General features: G+C 36.5%; 1 protein-coding gene across 7 annotated transcripts in view; it reads left to right on the top strand.

Moving 5' to 3' along the window:
• Nucleotides 1–20,540, top strand: part of Mctp2 (multiple C2 and transmembrane domain containing 2) — a 223,158-nt gene that overhangs the window by 184,232 nt on the left and 18,386 nt on the right. For all 7 annotated transcript variants that reach the window (XM_046436562.2, XM_046436552.2, XM_058576938.1 and 4 more), the window contains 2 exons: nt 2,292–2,333; nt 17,942–18,051. In XM_046436562.2, the coding sequence (XP_046292518.1) occupies nt 2,292–2,333; nt 17,942–18,051 (152 nt within the window). The remainder of the gene's footprint in view (nt 1–2,291; nt 2,334–17,941; nt 18,052–20,540) is intronic.

Below are 20,540 nucleotides of genomic sequence, written 5' to 3'. Positions count from 1 at the left end.
GGTCTTGTGGGACACTGCAGGGAGCTGACTCAGACCTTTCCATATGGGCAGCCCACACAATGTTCTCCTTTGGTCAGAAGAATCAGAGGATTCTCTGAAGCTTGTCAACTCCCAGGGCAATCAGAGTAAAAGCAGGTGGACATAGATTCTTCTGTTCTCAGGTGACCAAATTAGTTTTAATTTTTTTTTTTTTAATTCTCTCATTTTCTGTCATGTAGAAGGAAGACCAGAGAAGGGCCCTTCTCCTGGGCATCTCTTTAGCATATACATATCTTGCTTCCTTTCTGACTCTCCTGCCTCAGCTCCCCTCATCTAGGCCCAAAGAATATTTTTGTGCTCCCGTGTGCAGAAACTTGTATTTATAGACTAGCTTTAGGATGAATTTTGCTATTCCTTGATCAAGAACCAGGTTTAAAAAACAGAAACCCAAAGTTTTCGACTTGATCGTTTCCTTTAGAAAGTGATTACTTACACCTGGGGTTTCCCAAGACTCAATGCTAACCACTGTTACATATGTTTTCTTACGTTCTCACTTAAAAAATTTGTCTTTGAAACCATGAACGTTTATGGGATATTTCTGGTTTCATTTAGGATGGAGGGAAGGTGGAGAAAATGCATATTGTAGTAAGAGGTAAAACCTCAGGCACTTTCAAAATTCTTTTCTGTTCATTTTTGATAATTTAATGCAATAGACAGATTTATAATAGTAAGATTTATAACAATAAGATAATGAAACCAAATAAATAAATGGGTTTAAAGTTTAGATCCATTGAAAGACAGTGTTTTACTGAGGTATATAAATGAGGGAAATTAACAGAAAAGCATCTGTCATAACAAATGTGATCAACTGACACTTTTAAAATGTTTAATGAGATTTCATTTGGCCCACAACATGCATGATGTGTGTTTGTAGTATCTATATGTGCATGTGTGTACATATGCATGTGTGTAAATAAACTTGCATATGTATGAATCTAAGTGTGTATATAATGCCTTTTCTGTATATAAAACATTCAAATTCATTGATCTGTATAGTAAAGCATAAGGGTGGAAGAGGTACTCTTTTCATTTTATGCTTGCTGAAACTACAGTTCAGAGTGGCAAAACATTTTCCCTAAAGTCACAGATCGAAAATGTGCTAGACAGTGACTCAAGCTGAAGACTTACAACTTCCCAAATTACGCTCACTTTTCCCTCTCATAACCCAGTTTCATAGATTCTTACTTATCTATCAGCTTGCATGAAACATGTTTACTGCCAATGGTAAACAGGTTAGGTCCTGAGAGGGTCAGTGAATGTCCCATACTGCCAGCTGAAGATCATGAGAATTCTGTACCAGCTCTGGAGAAATTTCTTGATGACCACTCAGTGGTTTTGTGTACTATAGCAGAGTACTCTGGATCTAATCATTTAACTTAGCATACTACTGCCAATTTTTTGAACTGCTGGAGTGATACTAAATAGTACTCCTGACCTTTGCACAGTTAAGCAACCAGGTAAGTGTTCAAGCTGAAAATTGACCCTAATATTAATTATTAGTTGTTTAATACTGAACATTTCTTTCTGAGTTGTTTAATTCATTTGATTGTGTATGCATTTATGTGTGTTTTTAGACACTATAGTGATATGATTAAAAATTCACCTATTAAATAGCCAAGACTCCCAAAGAGATCTGAATGAGCCCATTGGCAGCACCGTATTTTGCACCTGAGCTGAAGTGGATGAGTCCACATCAGAGCCCTGGGTTTTCTTCCCTGACCTGCTTCTTCAAACCTCAGAGCCCAAGGAAAACAATAAAGCCACATAGAAACTGTAACCTATCCTTAAGATGTATTATATTCAGACAAATGCATTTTCTACTGTCTAATGTTTCAATAATGACCCCAAAGGGAAAGAGGAGTCATTATAACCATGAGCCCAGCACAAACGGAATACGGTATTCTCAGCCTTAACAGAGCAGTTGGTTCATTGTCAGAATGAGAACGAAACTGTTTACAGAAGAGTGAAAGTCAGCAATGTATTTGTGAAGCTGGATGCCTTCAAAGGGCGCTCTCCTTGTAGCTTTTTTTTTTAAACATTAATTGTTCTATGGAGATGGTGATGCCTATCATTTGTGGTCTTGCTGTGGTGTCCCTCAATTTTTTAAATGGCATTTTCAAGACTTTAGTAATAAATTTTAAAAATACTAATGTTTGAATTCTGTAGACAAAATTTAAAATGTGTATGCGATTCAGTCTCTTTGGATGATTATGGTTGAGGCTTAATGAACAAATTGTGGGGTTTTGTTTCAGGAGAGCACGGACGTGGAGGAGGAGGAAGAGGAAGAAGAGAGGGTGAGTCTTCTAAGGAAACAGCTGAACAGGGACACCAATGGGGGCAGCAGATTTGCCCCTCCAGGTTGCGTCTTTTTGGTTCTTTAATACTGTAAATCAAATGATACAATGATATTAAAATATTTTTTAAAAACCCCAGGATCTCCTGTATTAAAAATGGAACAGTTACAATCCTCTATTTGACTCTTTACCCAAATGGATTAGAAGTAGCAGTTGCCTTTCCTGTCTTACAAATACTATTTTTTTTTTCAATGGACAGGTAATATTTGTACACCTTTATGGGTATAGTGCGATATTTGGGCCCTAAGATTTCACATAATAAGATTCAAAGGGGATATAACGTCAGGAATAACTGAAATGTTCTAAACAGCATACCGATCGGAGGCTGCTCTCTGGACGAAAGCCAAGGTTAGCCCTCCCCTTTGTAGATAAAAGGTAGCCTGGGAAGTCAAAAGGAAATCAAGTGAAATTGCTGCTCCTTTAGGTTCACGTTGGCGCGCTGTGGGGTGGTCACCCACTTCCGAGCCTGTCAGTTCCCCAGCTGTTGCTGGCAGCGTTTTCAGCTATATGTCTGTGTACATCTGTCCTTTTACTTCTCCTGGGAGAATCTCTCAAATCTGCTGCTTTTGTTGTCATTACACTTTCAGACAAACCTTCTGGAATAAAATGAAAAAAGGGAAGTGCCAAATGAGATGCTTCAAGCTTAATGGACTTCCAGTCCCCTAAAACCTGTGGGTATATGGGGCCAGGGATGGTAGAATGGAGGAGGCTTCTGGGAGAGGAAAGGGCAGAAGGGAGAACCTTAAGAGTAAGTGTGCAATATAAATGCCCATTGAATAGAAATTAATTCAAAGATACTGGCTCCATGACACAAAGAGCCTGAAAATTAATTGAGTGGACCAGATGGTTTCACCCATTTAAGGCAAATGGGGTGGGTTACAAAGTAAGTTGTATTTGTTGTGCTGAGAAGATCGTTAATAGCAAAATAATAAAGTATAATATTTATAAAAAGGAAATCTTCCTTTTTCAGGTTAGAGGTTACACAGATTTACCTTTCATCCTGATGCATTGATGGGAGGGTTTACCATGTGACCATCATTGAATATTAGTTGTCATTGCCTGGCTAAAGTGCAGAAGGGATGCTTGGTGAAAGAAAATAGCCAGTATTAATGAATTAGTTATAAACCTATACACTGTACCAGTTGCAAGTCTGGGCCTACAGTTTTTCTACCAGCCAGCCAGCTGTAAATTATGGGTTCCCACAGCCCCTTCCTTGGGTTTAAAAATTTGCTAGAATAGCTCATAAAATGCAAGAAAACATTTACTTACACTTCTGGTTTGTGGTAAAAGATGCAACTCAGGAACAGCTAATTGGAAGAGGAAGAGACACACAGAGGAAGATTGGGGCTGGGGTGTGGTGCTTCCTTGCCCTTCCTAGGCACTGCATGATCCTGGCTCCTGCACATATTCAACAGCACAGAAGCCTCCTGACATAGTTTTTTTTTTTTTTTTTTTTACTTTATTGGTTGTTTTTCTGGAGGCTTCCTTAAGTCAGCATGGATGATTAAATCACTGACCACTGTAATTAAGTCCATGTCCAGTTCTTCCCCTCTTTCTGGAGGCTAGGTGGTTTGGGAAAGATGGGCCTTTCAGTTCCAATCCTCTAATCACATGGTGGATTCCTCTAGCAACCAGCTCCCTATCTTTAGGGGATTTTAAAATGTGTTGTCTCGTTAACTTAAACTTAGGTGTGATGGACATTTTTTTTTTTAATGAACAACAAAAAAATTCTCCTTTCACCTTTCTACATCTGCAGCTATTTCAGGACCTGGAGACAAAACCAAATATAACAAAACATACTCCTACCACTCTTATCACTTAGGCAGTTCCAAGAGTTTTAGGAGCTCTGGCCAGGAGCCAGGAACAAATACCAAATATATATTTCTTATTATATCACAATATCACACTAGGCAAAATTCTAAATTTTCATAAACCAAAGCTCAAAAGAGAGGAAAAAATTTTTTTTTTCTATTTGACCAAGTCTATTTAAATGAGCCACCCCAGGAATAAGGCCTTGCCCACCCTTTAGAGATCATTTGGACCAGATGTCTTTGGCCCCCCTGAAGCAGAAGAGCTTCCAACAAGAAGACTAGGAATGGAAAAGTATTGTTTGGCAAAGGGCAAGCAACAAAATTAGGCCATGAAGTGTAGATTATTGGTTGTCAAGGTCTAATCTTCCACTGAGTTGCCTCAGACTACCTGGATGTTTGCAGACAGAGCTATGTGAATGTGCTTCAAGTCTTTCTGGGCAAGGATGACAGAGGAGAGAGTGTGAATGGCAGCACCCTGGCCTGGGTTCATCCATCCCAGCATGGCCCTGCTCATGACAGTAGCATCAATTTGTCCCACGGTGAAAGGGGAAGGGGTGGCAGCAGGGCTCTCCTCACTCCCCCCAGGGCAATTTCATTCTTTACATGTTTTTATTACAGTATGCAAAGTTTATTATTTTATTACAGGTGTGCAAAGTGTCACTTCTTCTCCACATACAGCAGCCTCCACCACTGACATGTGCTCATTGTAGACATGGATACACAGTGACTAGGCGACTCCCCACCACAGTGGACTGTCAGAGAGGTCTTCTCCACTGAGCCCTTCTGGCTTCTGTTGTGTGTTAGATGTGACAGACTATGCTTCTGGGAACTGTAACACACCCATGCCAAGAGGAACTGTTTACAAATTATAAACACACAGCCATTTCTTACAGAACCAGAAGAGGAGAGAAACTCCTTTCTACCCAAACCATCCATCTTAAAAGTGACACTCCTTAATTACCAGCACCCCTTCCCACCACATACCATCACAGATGACTGTGAAAGATGAAAGGCTGCCTGGGCCCCTTGGCCCAACTTCCTCAGGAGATGAATGCACTCTCATCTTCTGCCTGTCTTGGATGCACAGACCAGGACATGATCTGGGGTCTGTCATACTTTTATTGTCTGGAACAGGGATTGTTGCAAAATGACATCACTGTAGCCTCTTGCTCCTTCTTATTGTTAAAAGTGCTTGGTGGTGATCTGTATTAGAAACCAGATTAGACTGAACAATTTTGCCTTTTCTTTCGTGAACTTTCAATGAGAGCATAGAAGTTTCAGGTAACTAGATTTTTGGCTTTCAGGAAGTGAAGCATACAAGCTAAACTTTAAAGAGAGGAAATCCTCCTTTCTTATACCTGATGGCCCATGTAAGAAATTGCTTGTTGCAAGTGTAGTTTGCAAGGGACCCCAGAACAAACAGATAATGGCTAAGTTCAGCCAACAGCAATCAGTTGACATTTCCTATTTGTATTAGATTCCATATGTGGAATCCTTCCGTGTGGACCTTATTTGTACGGATGGATTACAATGAAAATTGCATTAATTTTCTACACAGTAAAGGTCAGTAATTGAAGCATGAACCAAGAAACTATTGTGTAAAATGTTGTATCCTGTACTTAGGAAAGGTCATGCAAGACAATAATATCTTGTTTTCATTGCTGAAGGTATAAATACTTCTATTAAGAGTTTCTTTCTTTTTCCAGCTCAACAACCACTTACCTAGAATATTTCAGCATTTACTATTAGCATCAGGAAAGAGGAATCATAGGGCATATAATAAAAAGAAAAAAAAAGCAGTGTATTGCTATCAGAAAGAAACTACTCTGATGCCTGCATTGTGGGTTGGTTTATTTATAACTAGGCTGACAGAAATAGGACTTGAATGATCTGTCCTTTTAGGATCATCAATGAGGTCAGAATTTTCTGATAAAGTTTATGAAAAAAGAAAATCATCTTTTTATATCAGTAATTGATTTAAAAGCAGACATGGATGTTTTCCTTGAAGAAGGTAAGAAACATAATGCATTTTTGTTGATTGATGAACAATTTCTAATGAAAAGATGCAAATGTACATTATATTTTCAATTTGCACAAATTAGGTGTCATCATTAAAACTTAAGCACATTTAAACTGTGAATTTCACAATCCAGCAATCTATTGAATGACATTATCATTACACAGGCAGAGCCATCAAGGAAGAAGACCATGGCCTCTGTACCCAGGAGTTCTCTCTGTAAATTAACCTGCACACTACTTTCAGTGGGGTTGTTCGGTCCACTGAGGCTCATTGCTTTCATCCTTTTGTTGTAGAGGGAGAAGTTAATCTACTGTCCTAACTCAGGAAAACTATTGTTCATGGGAGACACCTTACAATCTAGTAATAAGAGTGGTTTGCTTACTATTCTTCTTGCCTTCTTAAAAGATGTCCAAAGCTCAGTAAATGGGTTTGATCAGTGATTTTTGTTAATTCTTCCATTAACAGTGTTACTTTAAGATGATGAAGTATGGTGATAGTAAGAAAATCAAAATCCAGGACGTAACTTTCGATGTTTAACAATAGTTGTAGATGTGCCTATGTGGGTATCTGTGCACACACACTCCTTTGGCGCATATACAACCCACATACAGGGCCTATTATAGAAGATCTGCTTAAGGATAAAATTTAGGGAACTAAAGTAAATGGAAATTCTGATATAAGTCCTTTTAGTTTTATTTCATATGGTTTTTATTAGGTAAGTGATCTAATTGATAACATTTGGCCATACTGTCCTAAGATTTTAATAATAAGTGGGTTCCAGCCAATTTTTAATTCTCAATTTGTGGACATTCTGAATGAGAAAAGGGTGCCTTCCCCAGTTCCTATACTCCTTTGACATGTCAGCTTGCTCACATTCTTTTTTAAAATTCAAACATCCATTCTGAAAAGGGTTTGACTTTATTACCTTTAGAAGTAATGCAAAAATGATACTAACCTAGCCCTTGGGAATATTTAAAATATCCTTTTTATTATCACACTATTGTTCCTAATACTAGTAGATACTATCTGCCATGTCTACTGTAAGGACTGTACTTAGTATTTACTTTCAAATTTTGTGAAGTAAGATGTACCAGACTGTAATTGCATAAATTGTTTATCTTTCTATTAACTAACATGTACAAAATTGAGTATAAGGCTCTGATATTTAGTAGTCTGTGCTGCATCATGGTGTTTAAGTGCTCATTGCCTAAAGTTTTTATGTCAAGCTAGGGTGGAATACACTAGACATTGTATCCCAATCATCCACAAGTAATTTTTCTGAGCACAGTAGCTGTTCCTCTTGTCTTTCCTTGTGAACTTTCTATTTCAATGTGGCCCAATCTAAGTACCAATCATCAACAAGACTATAAGAAAATTATTAGAAAAGTGAAATAAAATTTATGGAGATAATTAACAGAAAGGTGGAAGCACATTTTTCCCTCATGAAAAATTAAGTAATAAATGAAAAAGAATGAAACAAAAGTATTAATTTAAAACAAAATTGTGATATGTAAGAATTATTTAAATAGTGAGATTAATTAAAATACTAGTATTTTCAGAGTGTTCCAAATTTGCAAGCTGCTTTTATACCCTTTAACTCTTTGAGTATTCAAGTCATTACTTTTGATATTATCTTTCCCATCCACAATTGAACAAACTCAGGTTAAGAGAAATTAAGTAACATGTCCAGGATTTCTCAGCCAGGATAGTCGCAAGATTTAAACCCAGATCTTATTTCCTAAGTCTTATTTATATTTCACTGTACTACATCATTATGCTGGAGCATATCATCAATTTATTCATTCCCTTTTCCACATTATTGTTGCTGATATTTATTGATTTCTCTTATCAAAGCCTCTGTGAGGACAGAGATTGCAATAATAAGCAAGATGGTCATGCTCAATAACAGTCTTGCTGTGTGATTACTACACTTTCATCAGGATTTGTAAATGATGATGGGAATTGGAGAGGAAATGCTGGGGGAATCAGGTGTGCCAACAGAAGCTGTGTTTAAATTCACATTTAGGGTAATGAGAATTACGTTTTGCATTTCTTGATGATGTAAATATTTTTACCTTCTACCCGCTTTATTCTCCTACCTGAGAGGAAGCTAAAGGAGGCACACAGAAACGAAACAACTGTTGCATTTTGTGTATTTGTCTATAATAGTTGTAGTTATAGAAAACAGCTCTATTAACCTTGTGGTGGCACAGCATCCTGTCAGTTGGCTCAGAGGAACTGAATGAATACCAGAATCTAAGATATATATATTTATTTATAAAATGTGACCAATTTTTTAGTTCTTTGTAATGAATTTATTTCTCTTGGTGGTGTTCATTTTTTTAAAAATTTTTTAATCCTTTTATTTGATACCAGAGGTTACTATTGCAAGCCCAAAACGGTGTTACATAAAGTATATAAGCTCCATAATGACCAGAGCAGGGGAAAGGCCCTTAGAAATGATGTTGATTCAAATCCAAACACTCTGCTTTATATACATTTCCTAAAGTAAGAGAGCTACTTGAGAAACAAGCACTCTGCAGAAAGAGAACAGATTTCTCTCTTCCCACCCCCACTTTAATAGCATGAACCATGGTGTTGACACCACACGTGTGTCTGTCTGCCAACAAAATGCCCCATGGGAAGAAATCCTAAACACAGTTCCCAGTGCATTAAGCTGGGATTCCTAAAGAATAATTTTTAATCTCATATATAAATGTTGCTTCCTGTTCTTTGTTATGACAGACACAGAAGTTTTTTTCATGTTACATGCCACTCAAACTATTTCTAATGTTTATAATTCTTCAAGTTTTCAAATTCCAGGCTTTCAATATTCACTGAAATGAAACAGACCAAACATTCCTGTTGTGTAAAGTTGTATTTTTGTATCTTTAGTCTTGGTGGCTGTAATTACTGGGAGGATCGTGAGAGAAAATTTTACATCAATTTCTTTTGGGAATCCTGCATATCCTGTGACAAACGCTACTCAATTTTTAAGCATGTCAAAAGGGTTTTTTTCTGACAGGGTCAATTTTCAGGAATATCTCTCTGGTTTTGCTTAGATAATTAATAGATAAATGAGAGTTTTTTTTTTTTTCCTGAATCAGAACATGCAGGAAAGATTTAAAGTAACATACTGCTTATATAATTAATTCTCAGTTGTAAATTCATTTTGATGGTGTTAATTCTGTCCCAGAGGCTCGAAGCTAGTTTATTGCAGTGTCTCATTGGAGACACTGGAAAGGAAACAAGACCTTAAGGAAAAAAAAATAAGGGTTGCCTTCTGAATTATTCTTTATGTTTTTGGTTTATTTTTAGAGAACGAACAGCTATGTTACACCACAGGCACATTAATTGTTCCTAATTCAGCTGCTTATAAAACTTAGTCAAAATCCTCAATGCTTTTGACATTTCATAAACAAATGAGCAGTTTAAATATTACGCTCTTGCATTTGTCTTTATATCATATAAAATTTTAGTTAGAATTGGAGCTTGTTACTTGTCTTATAATCAGTGACATTCTTTAAAGTGTATTTTTGAAAAAGCAAAGTTTATGAAATTTGATTTCTGGATTAGGTAGATTGTATCCTTTGTTGCTGCTTCTGCTTGTGGTACATGCTTGGTTGTAAAGTTGGCCCTGTATCACATGAATTTGCCATTAGATTCTATAGTTTTGGAGGTTTGTAATGACAGGTAGAATTCCATTCTTTTCAAATATATCAATGGAAAGCTCTATGTTTAGCCACAATTATCTTATTTATTTGTTTAATCTCACCCATGGTTATCACTATTTTTATTACAAATGTCCTTGTATAATCAGAAGCTTCCATGTTAAGGGAAATATAAACGTGTGTGACAGCAGTTCTGTCTTTCTGAATGGATTGTTTGTGGTCTTCCTAAGCAATTCAGTAGCAGCAGCCACAGATGCGGTGTGGTGTTGTGTTTGCTAAACTGTGTTATCACCACATTCCCTGGTTCAATCTGAGATGTGTAAATAAAGTCAGCATGATGCAGACAGAGCTGCCAGATGATCTTTCCTACAACTCAGGACAACATGAGTAGACTTGTCCTGAAAGATCATTTCTTTTGAAACTCAAACTAACCCTGGTTCCTTTAAACTAGACAAAGGGTTGTTCCTTCTTTGTCTCTTAGCCTTCTTGAAAGAGACTTATGTTTAGGAAGTAGACTAAACTAGACTACCCCAGGTAATTTGCATATATGAAAATGTTTAATCCTCTGATTAGGGCATAGATTATGATCTCCATTTTCCAGAGATGCAACTGGGACTCCAAGAGGGCAAGATCTTGACATGATCCCTACTATGATTAACATTTTGTTTGTGTCCCCAAGGGGTTCATATACTGGATACTTGGTCCTCAATGTGGTGATGTGGACAGGGTGGAACCTTCAAGAGGTGGGGCCTAATGAAGGTAATTAAGTCCTGGGACACCACCCAAGAAAGGTATTAATGCTGGTCTCCCAGAAAGTGCTCTTGAGAACAATGATCATAAACTGACGCCATCTTGTATCCTTGGCCCCTTCTGCACAAACAGCTGGTTTTCTTTCTGTTTTGTTACCATGTTGTGACACAACCAGAGAGCCCTGTGTCATGCTGTTTGGACCTTCCCTCATAAGAACCCTGTGTTCCAAATTTATTCTTTATGAGTTACCCTACTCAGATATTTTGTCACAGAAACACAAATGGGCTAATATAATCACAAAGCTAGTAGATGACAACACCAGAGTTACCCAGTTTTCTCTTATTCTATAATCTGATCTGCAGAGGCGTATCTCAGTTTCCTTATGGTTAATACCAAAGGCTATGTAATGTATTCCTTGTTATATTAGCAGATATCATTAAAAAGAACAGACTATAATACCAATATCTTATTATTTGTGGTACTTGGTATTGAACCTAGGGTCTTGTGCATGCTAGGCAAACCCTCTATAACTACACTATGCCCCCAGCCCTTTTAATTTAATTGTGAGACAAGGACTTGCTAAGTTACTAAGACTGACCACGAATTTGTGATGTTCCTGCCTCAGTCCCTGGAGTAGTTGGGATTATAGGCATTTGCCACTGTACCTGTAAGATAATATCTTATTTTAAAAGATATAAATTCTGCAGTGCAGAGAATGAAAAGAACATTTGTTACTATAGAAACACATAAACACATTTTCTAAATGTGTAGGCCAATGGAGTTGGTATATCTTAGGTATATTTTAAGATTTTATATTTCTCATTTTTGACTACATTTTTTTTATCTATTAGGTTAAAATAATCTTTCATTACCTACCAGGTTGTTAAGTAAGAAAGGAAAGAGATGGTTTTCTCCCAATATTGTCAAAAGTCAGGGTATATGTTCTCACAAATATTGGGCAAACCAGTCCTGGAAAAGAACAGTAGGTAGATATACATAATTGGACAAATATCTGAACGTTGTGTCTTAAATGGTGAATAGACAACAAAGACCAGAGAGACAAAAGGAACAAATGACAGAGAAAATATAAGCTGAATGGCTGCTTTGAAATGTCCAACCAAAACTTAAAGGACTTCCTATAATAAGTGTAACTAGCTTTGGAGTTACTAGTTCTGGGCTGGGATTTTTTTATCATGTACATGTGAATATAGACAAATGATTTAATCTCTCTGGACCTTGGTATCATTAATAAATAGAATTACTAGTACTGAAGCCTAGGTAATATGTCTGTTGGCATATTGATGATTTAACAGAGATTAAGTTTGCAGTGCAGAGACTGAAAAGAACATTTGCTACTAGAGTGACTGAAAGGACAGAGATGTAATGCCACTTGGGAGAACAAAGGTGGTAGTCAGTGTAGACTGGCTCCTTTAGGATGCTTCTCAAAAAACATAGAACTTGAGGTAGACCTTTCAGTCATTCTGCTGGATTTATTTCTCTTAAACTCTAAGCCTTTAGCCCAGTATGGTGGTGCACACCTGTAATCCCATCCGTTTGGGAGGCTGAAGCAGGAGGATTATGAGTTCAAAGCCAGCCTCAGAAACTTCTCAAGGCTCTAATCAACTTCATAAGACCTTATCTCAAAATGAAATATAACAAGGGCTGGAGATATAGTTCAGTGGTTAAGCGCTCCTGGGTTCAATCTCTGGTACCAAAACAAACAAGCAAACAAACAAATTCTAAACACTTGCTGATTTCCCAGGTCAAATAATTATTTTACACTATTATAAAACCAAAGCCCTACACTTCACCTGCCTCCATCCATTTCTCCATTTAAAAAAAAAAAATGCCATAGAAGCACCCTGCTTGTGCTGCTGCAATTGTTGGTACTGAGAACAGGGTCATATGAGGTCATCTGGACTTCTCTCTGTTAGTCCACCAGTTCAAGTGGGCATAGCAGAATAGAGGGTTCTGGAAGCCATTAAGGGCACATCCAAGTATAAAACATATATATTATCTTATTGTAGCATAGAAATTCCCATTCCTTGACCAATACACAGAGATATCATCCAATGGCAATTGAAACCATTCAGAGAACAGAGACTACATTTGCTACTAATCACAAATGATGCCCATCTCACAATGATATTTGCCATCCCAGACATGAGTAGCAAATGCCTTATATAGGGTTCTAAGGAAGGCATAGAAATACATGAAAAAATGTTTCTCCTCACTATATAGAATCATACCCTGAAAGGAATTGGTTCCTTTCTATACTAATACATTTTAGGGAAAACCTATTATGCTTATCACGTATCTCTGTTTGCCAGAAAATTCCCACTTAATGATTTACCCCATTTTTAAACCAAGTATTAAATTTTATATTTCTATTAAAACAAGCTGAAATAATTTTCTTGGGCTTTTTCATGGTATACTTTTAGCATCTTTTAAGGTCATTACTGGTAACCCAGAAATACATAGGTTGAGACCAGAGTTCTCAAAGTGTAACAATAGTTAAATCTAACAAAACAACCTAGATATTCCTAGGTATCCTATCTTTAACTTCCTCTTTGCATGGGTGGATTGATTCATTATATTCAGTAAATATGAACTTTTAAAAACTGATAATGTTTTTAAATCCATAAATAATAAAAATACAAAGTGTACTTAATGAATAATCAAGTACTGATTTTCTAATTCTAAATATAGGTGTTGTTGAACTAACTGTGTCTTGGTCTGTATTATATTGCTATAACGAAATACCTAAGACTAGATTATTTGTAAAGTAAAGAGACTTATTTGGCTCAAAATTCTGATGGCTGGAAAGTCTAATTCCAGCTGTCTTCCAATGTGGGAAATAAAAATGAAAATGGCAACATGGCTACATGGAGTGGCTTTGCTTTCCAACAACCTGCTCTCATGAGAAATATGATATTCTCCCGTGAGAATATCAATTCCTTCCAAAGGTGGTAACCCCATGACCAAATCAACCTCCCATTAGGCCCCACCTCTTAAAAGATCCATCAACTCTTAATACCATTACATTGAGAACCAAGCCTGCAGCATGTGAACTGTTTACAGGAGAAACCACATCCAAACATAGCAAACTTGTATATGTTGCTTCCATTTCCTAACCACCCCAAAGACCCTGCTTATGTCATTGACATAGGTAAGCTTATTGTGGCAGAGGAAGCCACAATAGCTATTTCAACAGAAAATACATATTTAAGAAAACTATTTATGAAAATATTTAAAAATATAATACAACTAAAAATGTATATTTACATCTCTCTTTGTGGGACATGACTTTTTATTTAAATCAAATGACTTTTTCCACATTAATCCATTTCTATTCCAGTTTCATTGTACATGTATTAAAAATAGGAAAGCTGTTGTTAATCTTCCTTGAAAGTATTCAGATTTTCAAATAAGTTAATTCTGAAATCATCTGGATTTTTTCATATATGGAAAAAAATCTTTTGCAAGTAAATATTTTGGGGTGCTGGAGATTGATCCAGGGCTCAGGCATGCAAAGCATATGCTCTACCATTGAGCTATACCCCCTGCCTCTTGCAGTGAATTTTATAAATAATAAAATCTTTGACATCAAACATGACGTTGCAAATTTTAATATTTGGCATTGATGATTAATTTCTTAGTAATAGGAATGTAAATTTTGATGGAGCACATCATAACTAACAAGATACTCTTCCAAAATAAGGAACCCATGAGGCAGAAATGTACTTGGGATTGGCAGTGGTGCCCTCATTATCCACGATCACATGCATGCAAGTGATAATACCAACCAATTCAATTAGAGGTTGTAGTGCACACAGCTGTGCATGTCTCATATGTACCAAATAGAGATAATAAGGATTTGTGATCAAGATAAGCTAAAGGTGGGGCTGGGGTTGTGGCTCAGTGGTAGAGCACTTGCCTAGCATGTGTGAGGCTCTAGGTTTGATCCTGGCACCACATAAAAATAAACAAATAAAATAAAGGTATTGTGTCCATCTACAAATTTTATATATATTTATAAAATAAAGTTATATATATATATATATATATATATATATATATATATATATCTTTTTATGTGAGGCATATGCTCTACCATTGAGCTATACACCCTACCTCTTTTATATATATATATATATATATATATATATATATATATATACACATATATATATATATATATATATATATACACATATATATATATATATATATATATACACATATATATATATGTATATATATATAAAGATATGTTAAACGTAAGTTTCAGCCTAGCAGCAAATGTCTCTTTTGTTGCCCATCATCCCTTTGATTTTTGGAGTACTTGAAACTCTAAATAATTCTCAAACTATACGTTCTCTAAAGCTATTTCTCTTGTAAAAAAATCTTTTAGATTTTTGATGCATTTTTGTCATAATTATTTGGACATTTTTAATGACTAAAGTGCTAATTAACTTCACTATTGGAAATTTTCATGAACAGAAGTGAATAAAAAGGTGTCAAAAAGGCAACTTTTATTCTCTACCAAAGCAAAAGTGTATATGGTTCAAAATAAACTATGAGGTCAAAATGCTATATGCACCATTTTCTTCTTAAAATCTGAAGTGACACTTTAGATTATTTCAAAGAGTGGGGGAAATCTTTTGGTTTTTGTTAGGATAAAAATATATTCTGCCAGGAAATGGAAAGAAATTGAGAAGCCATTTGTATTTTGCAATACATTTTCTTAAATGTTCAAAGGAATCACAGAGACATCTTATATTGTCTTGAAAATTGTTTGACAGATAAAGTCATATGGATGGATATAAAAATACAATGGCCTTGAAAATATTTGGACTGAAATAGACATTTAATATTTAACATAGAGAAGGGAGAATATTCTCCATGTATTACATTTTTGTGAGTTCTCAAGGTATCTAAGTGCTTGTAGAGAGATTTTATTTTAATTCTGGTCTATGGTGGGGCTTATAAGATGTCAATTTAATAACCACTAAACTTTGAAGATGATTAAGAACAATTTTACTTAATATTAGAAATGAACAGATGACTTTATAAATGTATTTTCTTTGAAAAGTAACTTTTATGTGGGAGTATTGACAGATACAACTTAGGAAATCAGCCAAAATATATGATTATTTTCTATTAATAGCTATTCTTCACAGATTATAAAACAGTCACATGATAAGCATAAAGAGAAGTTTTTGTTTTAATGCACACAAAATATTTTTATGTTTTGAAACAATGTTTATAAAAAATGAATTTCTAGTTCTTCAGTGTAAGTAAACCAAGTTGTTAGTTGGTAAATATTCTAAAAATTATATAATTTCATTTGTTGTCACCCTTAAAATACACAGGTATGGCTGATAAGTTATTCCTTGACCCTAGATACAGTGGTGCTCTTTACCCTCATCTTTGGCTACTGAAGATTCAAATTAAAACATCAAATGCGATAAAAACCAAAAGGATATTTGGGGAATCACTTCATTTATTATTTTGGTGTGCTAATTCATGCTTTCTTCACAACCAGAACCTTTGTATTTGGTTGTTTCGTAGGGGAAAAAAAAAATGGACAACTGAAATAGGAAGTTTTTATGCAATTCAATCACATGGAAATTTGAGTCATTTTCCAAGAAATTGTTTTGACCTGAACTGGATGCCACTGAAAAGAGGAAGCCACTTCTGCCCTTTGGGTCAAATTCCCCAGTGCTTTCAAATACTTCTTTACAAATGTGAATACTTGTTTGGCAGACAGAGATGGGTTTTCACCATTGTACTCCTTAAAACATATCAGTGGGTTGCTGATTGTGAATTAGGTCGTTGTGGCAGCATATCTAATTTTTAACAAAAACTGCTTGAGGAATTGTAGTAAGGGAAAGTAAGCATTTAAAATTAGGGTTAAAAGTGAAAATATCTTCGAAGTTTGATGGTACAAGAAGAAATAATAAACCTTACTTTGCTTTCTTTATGTATTGATTGGATGGAGGACTACCGAATGATACTATAAAAGTGTAGGCCAGATGGCAGGAAGTTACCAAAAGTTCTGCACGTATATTGTATTTAAACACCCAACCAGCACCCTTCACAAGAGAGAGGCTGACAAAGGTACATGAAACCCCTGATTCTCTTTTTGGTCTGTTTCAATTCCAGATTCACAAACAAGGGCAGAGGCAAGAAAGGAAGCATGTACTTCTCAATATTTCTGCCACATTGGTGCTTTTACGAGAAATCCTTAGGGTGATGGATATTCCTTCACTCCATTCATGGCTCCATTTTGATTTGGAGCAGGGATTATAGGATGGAAATAATTTTTTTTTTTATTATAGGAATGTCCTCCTTAAATTTAGAAGCTTTTGTTCAGTAATTTAGCATAATTCTAACCAAAGTAAAATTCTAGACAAGAAATAAGTTTTGTAGAGTTGCTTGAGGTTTCATGTAGCTGGTGTAGTGACAACAATGACTCAGACAGGACACTGAATAAATCCCAATTACAGGGAAGCTAGCACATATCAGCGAAACATAAGAAACAGTGTAAAACTACAACTCTCTAGGGAATTATCCTTCCTCAAACACTTGAGTGATTTCTATTTTTATAGCATTATAGCTACCTAGTATGGTAAAATATAAAGTTTTCTACATGAAAGCTAAATTCATTTGTGGGAAGAATTGGAAACTGAGGAAGATGAACTTATATTTGCTTCCAACTTTCTGAAGAAATCAAAACTATTGAGCATCCTTCAAGGCATAATAGTTAGCCTGCAGCCCTTAGCACTATATACTGTGGCTGTCTGTGCTTGCTCTGTGTCTGGGTGGTAATCAGAGTTTCAGAAGTCGCAGGTCTAAGAAGCATATTATGTGTAAGTCCAACATGACCTTTCAGTCTCTATGGGAGCATTTCTGAAGGACTGTGATAGAAGAGGACTGGGGTGAATTTACATGTAACCTTATGTGGACAGAGGAAACCAGTTGGCCATACTTAAGGAATTGCAGATTTCTCTGAGGCAATCAACAAGTCCCCAGGGAACTGAAGTCCCCAGTTCCAAAAGACTTCCATTCATTACATGATATTGAGGTAATGAAGGAGCTTGGACACTATGAATGAAAGGTAAGTGAACAGATAATCATCTTGGGAGTCAATAAACATTAAAGTTGTGAAAAATGTGATCTCTTGAAATCATTCTGTTGGTTAAAACTATGTTATTATAGCATGGCATAATAATTTCCATAACGGAATAATGAGAAATGAAGTTACCGATTTGTATCTTTCATGTTTTCCAGGAATCTGAGAGAAAGGGGTTAATTGAGAGAATCTACATGGTACAAGATATCGTTTCCACTGTTCAAAACATCTTGGAGGAAATAGCTTCTTTTGGAGAAAGAATTAAAAAGTAAGTTCTGCATATATGTTGTATTTAAAGTAGGTTTGCCACCCACAAGGATGATGGGAGAAAGGGGGAATGGGATCAGAAAAATGCAAAAAACAAAAGCAGTGGTGTTGTGCAAACCAGTTTGACTTTGGTCGCTTGTTCTTTGGGCTTGTCAGCTTCACAGTTGGGTGGTGCCTCAGAACTAGGGTGACCATATGGCTTAGTTTACACTAGTTGTCCCAGCATAACTATTAATAGTGTCCTCTTTCACTTTCAGAAATATCCTGGTTTGGGTGATAAATTATAGATTAAAAAAATAGAATTGCCCTCTGCAGAAATAAAAAAGGAAGCAAGTATGCTTTAACAGAGACTTTTTATATCGGAACCTCAAAACACTGTGAAATTTTTTTCACTCAATTCTCCAAAAAATTGTACAATATTAACACTGTCATAGATGGGTAGACACCAAGTCAATTCAGTGCATACGTGCATGGCATAGGATAGGAGTTGACAAACTCCTCTGTAATGGGCCAAAGAGTAAATATTTTCATAATCTGACACAACTACATAAGTCTGTTACTTAAGCATAAAAATAGAACAGTCAATACATAAATGACTGGGTATGTTACATGTGTTCCAATAAAACTTTATTTACAAAGAAGGCAGGCTGGGTTTTACTCAAACCCAAATCATTCTTCACTTTTGAGCATACATGATAACTTCTTTAACTGAGTCCAAGTTAAGACTATGATTCATGTTCTTTTCACACATTAAAATCTGTATTACATGCTCTTCATTTGGTACCATTAAAACAGGGAGGTTTTCTTTCCTCCTTTAATCCAGAATTGTGCCAGGAATGTTCTAAGAATTAACACTTATCTTATTGGTCATTTCTCTTCACTATTATACTATCCTGTCATTATTCTCTGCTTTTCCATGAGGGGGGGGGGAAATCACTAATTGCCAAATAGATTTCAGTAGCACTGGTGGTGGAACGAGGTAAGACAGGCTGATGAAGAGGACAGACCCACCCCAGAAGGGACGCAGGGGACACAGCAAGGAACAGTTGTTGAAGCAGCAACAACTTATAAGTATTTGCAAGAATAGGAAGAGATAACTGGGCAAGGAATGGAGGAGTGGGGCCTTCAGTAGGTGCAAGCCCTTGTGCACCAGCTCAAAGCAAAAGACGGGTAGATACAGGAAGATGGAGGACTCAATATGTCCCTGCCATAGGGGATAGAGTTGGCAATGCCTGGAGATGAGGTGTTTCATGCAGGGCCTTCAGGGGATGGAAAAAGTCAATTAAAAAAAAAAAAAAGATGAACTACTGGCAGCAAGGAGGGTGAGAGGATGTGGAGTGGGGGCAAGGCCAAGGAAGGAAGATCATGTGGTTTGGTAAAACTGGGTCCATTCTTAAAGGTCTCTAAAACACAAGCGTAGCTGTTGTGCAGTTGATAACATTAAAGGAAATGTGTCTGATGAGAGAAGAGGGCAGAGGGATTTAAACAGACTCTCGACTCTACGGTGTTTTTGAGGGGCAGCTGTGCCCAGCACAGCTGCGGCGACCATGTCTGGGATGCATTTTCAACCCATCAACAGGGCTCTGTTCTGCCCAGCTGCAACACAGGAAGGCTCATACGGCTCAACTCCTATTAATTCTTTGGCCATTCATGATTATAGTGACCTTAGAGTCCCTGCTGTGCATTCAAGAGGGATTTCATGTGTAACTCTATTGGAATTCAGTGCTCAAGAACCAGGAAGACTTTTACCCAACTTTTGGCAACTAGCAAATAAACACAGTTGCATAAAACTCTCAGAGCAAGGCTTCCCTGCCACTAACTGGGAGAAACCCAGTGGGGCTATATTTGCATGGAATAATAAACTATTTTCTTTTTTCCTACTCTACCTTCTCTAATCAGCTTCTCTAATATTAGGCACATTTTAAATATACAGATATGTCAGACTGAAACATTTATTCAACTTGCAGCATTTATATTAGTAGAGAGCATGGGTCAAAAGAGTGATGTATATTTATATTGTCTGTTTTATCATCATTGAGTGATGGCTTCAAACCTTTAGTGGCAAAGTCACCTCCATGGAGGAGATGAGATTAAGGCCAGAGTAAGCCATTTCTATACATATTCCAGAATAAATCTTAGAAGGTACATTCATATGAATTGGAGTTACTGTCCTTGCTAGCACTGATGTTGTGAAATCCTCACCCATGTAGATGGGAAAGCAGCTGAAATCACATTCCCAATGGAAGGCCATTGGGAATGACTGATGGTTGGATTTTGCGTTTGAGAATAAGATGCCTAAAGTAACAGAGACAGAAAGACCAATGAGGGAACCAGCAACCAGGTGTGAGGAAAGCATTCATAAGCAAGTGTGAAAACTACACACCTGTGAGGAAGATACCATGTAGGAGACATGGCAGAAAATGAACAGTGGCTCTGGAGCCACGGTTTTGAGTTCAGATTTTTTGAGTTCTGTCAGAGGGAGTAAGTGAT

Source organism: Marmota monax, unplaced genomic scaffold (assembly GCF_021218885.2).
Source record: "Marmota monax isolate L192 unplaced genomic scaffold, Marmota_monax_Labrador192_F-V1.1 WCK01_AAM20220418_F8-fsc00005, whole genome shotgun sequence".
NCBI lineage: Eukaryota > Metazoa > Chordata > Mammalia > Rodentia > Sciuridae > Marmota > Marmota monax.
The sequence above is the reverse complement of the archived record's forward strand: the minus strand, read 5'-3'. Positions and strand labels throughout refer to the sequence as shown.